The sequence below is a fragment of the Pteropus alecto genome, unplaced genomic scaffold (genome assembly GCF_000325575.1).
Source record: "Pteropus alecto unplaced genomic scaffold, ASM32557v1 scaffold194, whole genome shotgun sequence".
In the NCBI taxonomy this organism is placed as follows: domain Eukaryota; kingdom Metazoa; phylum Chordata; class Mammalia; order Chiroptera; family Pteropodidae; genus Pteropus; species Pteropus alecto.
In genome coordinates, this window is record NW_006436281.1 from 2,038,094 (window position 1) to 2,040,604 (window position 2,511).

The following is a 2,511-nucleotide window of genomic DNA, read 5'->3' on the forward strand; positions in this document are numbered from 1 at the left end:
GCTTCCGGGCCCACGGACCCCGCCGCCGTCGGATAGGGCGCTGAGAAGGACCGCGGCACGGCTGCCCGAGCACCCACCGCCTCCGGAGCGCTGGGACTGGCGTCTCCTAGGGAAAGGAAGCCAACGTTTTCAAAAAGGAAGAGGGAAGAGGCTCCCGGCCCTTTCTCGATGTGCCTCGGAGGGGCCGGTTGCCTACTGCTCCCGCACCCCAGTTCTCCCATTCCCATCACACCCTGCTCTCACCCCTTCCCTCACACCAGGCTCATGACAAACTCTCCACGGTGGCCTACAGGACCCCGCGTGGACTGTCCTCCCTCTACCTCTCCGACCTCCATCTCTAACTGCACTCCTCTGTATTTGTAGGTCTCCAGCCATGCTCGGGCCCCAGGGCCTTTGCACTTGCTGTTCCCGAAACACCCTTCCCTCAGGATATCTGCTTGGCCCACGCCCTCACTTCAAGGTGTCACTCACAATGTCACAGTCTCAGCGATGCCCTCCCTGACCCTATTTTGTAAAATGGCAATTCCCGCCCCGACTCAAAGGGACACACCCTAGCCCCCTTCCCTAATTTTCTTTCCATTGTCAATATCTAATACCCTATATATTCTGCTTATTTTATCTTGTGTATTCCCTGTTTCACCCACTAGAATGTCAGCTTTGTGAGGACGGGGATTTTTTTCACTGCCGTATCCCTCTTCCCTAGGATAGTGCTAAACTAGCACGTAGTAGGGGCTCAGAAACTTATATAAATGAACAGCAGCAGTTCCTGTTTACTGAGTGGCTCCCATATGCCCAGTCCAATGCCTTAAGTTAGAGGCTCACTGTATACTCAGAATTTCCCTATGAGGTAGGTGCTGTTAATAATCCCATTTTAACAGATGGAGAAACAGAGGTCCAGAAAGAAGTGACGTGCTCAAAATTACATGAAAAGGGAATGTCACAGCCAGAATTCGAATCCAGATTGGTCAGACTCAGAAGCTTGTACTCAAAACCATCTTCTCAGTGTCCATTTCTTGGCCCTCAGAGCCCCGACTCCACCCACCTTACCTAGGGACTTGGGCCTTTCGCTGGCATAGATGCCCCGGGGTTCAGAGGGACCCAGGCGTCCATAGGAGCCAGATCCGGAGAAGCCACTGTCCCCACAGAAGGTCGAGGGTGGTGAGTCGGGACCTCCTGTGGAGCTGGGGTCTTCATAGAAGCCTGGATTCCGGGGGAAAAGGAGAGAGACAATCATGGGACCGGCCTGGCTGGGGAAACCAGGGGTGGGGAGACTACGAGACCAAGAGGCGGAGACAGGGCTGCCTGACAGATGGGGGGCAGTGGGAAACATTTGGGTGTCCCAGGCCGCCCCTGCCCCCTTCACCCGTGCTCACCCGAGCTGCGGCCGCTCTCCTGTTCCAGGCCCCCGGACTCCAGGCTCAGGTCTCCCAGCTGCTGGCCCAGGTCCCAGATGAGCCCCGGCAAGGCCTCCTGAAGGCATGATGAGAACAGGACGGTCAGTGGGCCCCGGTCCTCTGTGGACTGGTCCCCTCTTCCAGGAGCTCACAGGCAGAGTTTCACTTTGACAGTGACTCTGACTTCAAAGGATAAAAGCAGCTCCTGAGTCCCAGGATCCCCCTCAAGGTTTCTGCCCCTTCATCCCATTAGAAAGTTCTGGCAAACTCCAGTCCTGCACACTTCAGCTACCTCATTCCCTTTTAGGTGTGGGGAGGCCCCATCCCTTCCCTCTCCCTGTCGGATGTTCCCTCCATCTGTGCTCGTGGCCCCTTGACCCCTATTAGTCTAACTTCTGATCTCCTGAAGGGCAGTTCTCTGCTAAAAGTTGGTGTCCAGGACCTGAGATCCTTTAGCCACTGGTCTGCCTTCTCCCGGTCTCTACTTTCCCTTCTCAGATGCTGTCGTCTTCCCCCACTGTCCCTTACCCGCCTGTAGAAAGTTGGTTTGCCAGTCTTCCTGAGTCCTTGTGGGTAGAGATGGACCCTTCCCCTCATGTGGATAAAATAGGCTGACTACGTGACTCGTAAGTCTCCACTCCTCCCTTCAGAGAGGACCCCCCCCATGCTGATTAGAAAGTTCTTCTGTGAGTCTAGCCTCGATGGTGCTGCAGCAATAGGCCCCAGCAGATTGCTTTCCCCCAGGGGTCACAGCTTCCTCCTGCTCCCTTCCCACCCAGAAGCACCCCCGTGTCCGCTCACTGCTCCTCATTCTCATATGAAGTTTCTGTTGCATTTACCCTGGATCCTTCTTACTGCAGAAAAAGACCATCTCCGAAGAAATGGTGAAGAAATGAAGGGAAAAACCCTTGGAAGGGAGCGTGACAGTAACTGGGGGTGAGGGTGGGGGCCGAAACAACTCAGATGGGGTGTCCAAGACACCGGGACTTAACCCCATTTTGGAAAACAGGGCCAGAGCCAGGAAGAGTCTCCCACGGGTTTTGGGGAGGCCAGAGGTGGCGGGCAGCCTGGGCTGACGGCTGACCCTCAGACAAAAGCGGCTTGTCTGGGCGGCGGG

General features: G+C 55.8%; 1 protein-coding gene across 1 annotated transcript in view; it reads right to left on the reverse strand.

The window, feature by feature from the left end:
• The window catches only part of DACT3 (dishevelled binding antagonist of beta catenin 3), a 3,577-nt gene extending 1,312 nt beyond the window's left edge, over positions 1-2,265 (reverse strand). The window contains exons 1-4 of the mRNA XM_025046718.1: positions 2,234-2,265; positions 1,374-1,531; positions 1,048-1,200; positions 3-106 (exon numbers count right to left, since the gene is read on the reverse strand). Of these exons, the coding sequence (XP_024902486.1) occupies positions 3-106; positions 1,048-1,200; positions 1,374-1,531; positions 2,234-2,265 (447 nt within the window). The remainder of the gene's footprint in view (positions 1-2; positions 107-1,047; positions 1,201-1,373; positions 1,532-2,233) is intronic.
• Positions 2,266-2,511: the final 246 nt, after the last annotated feature.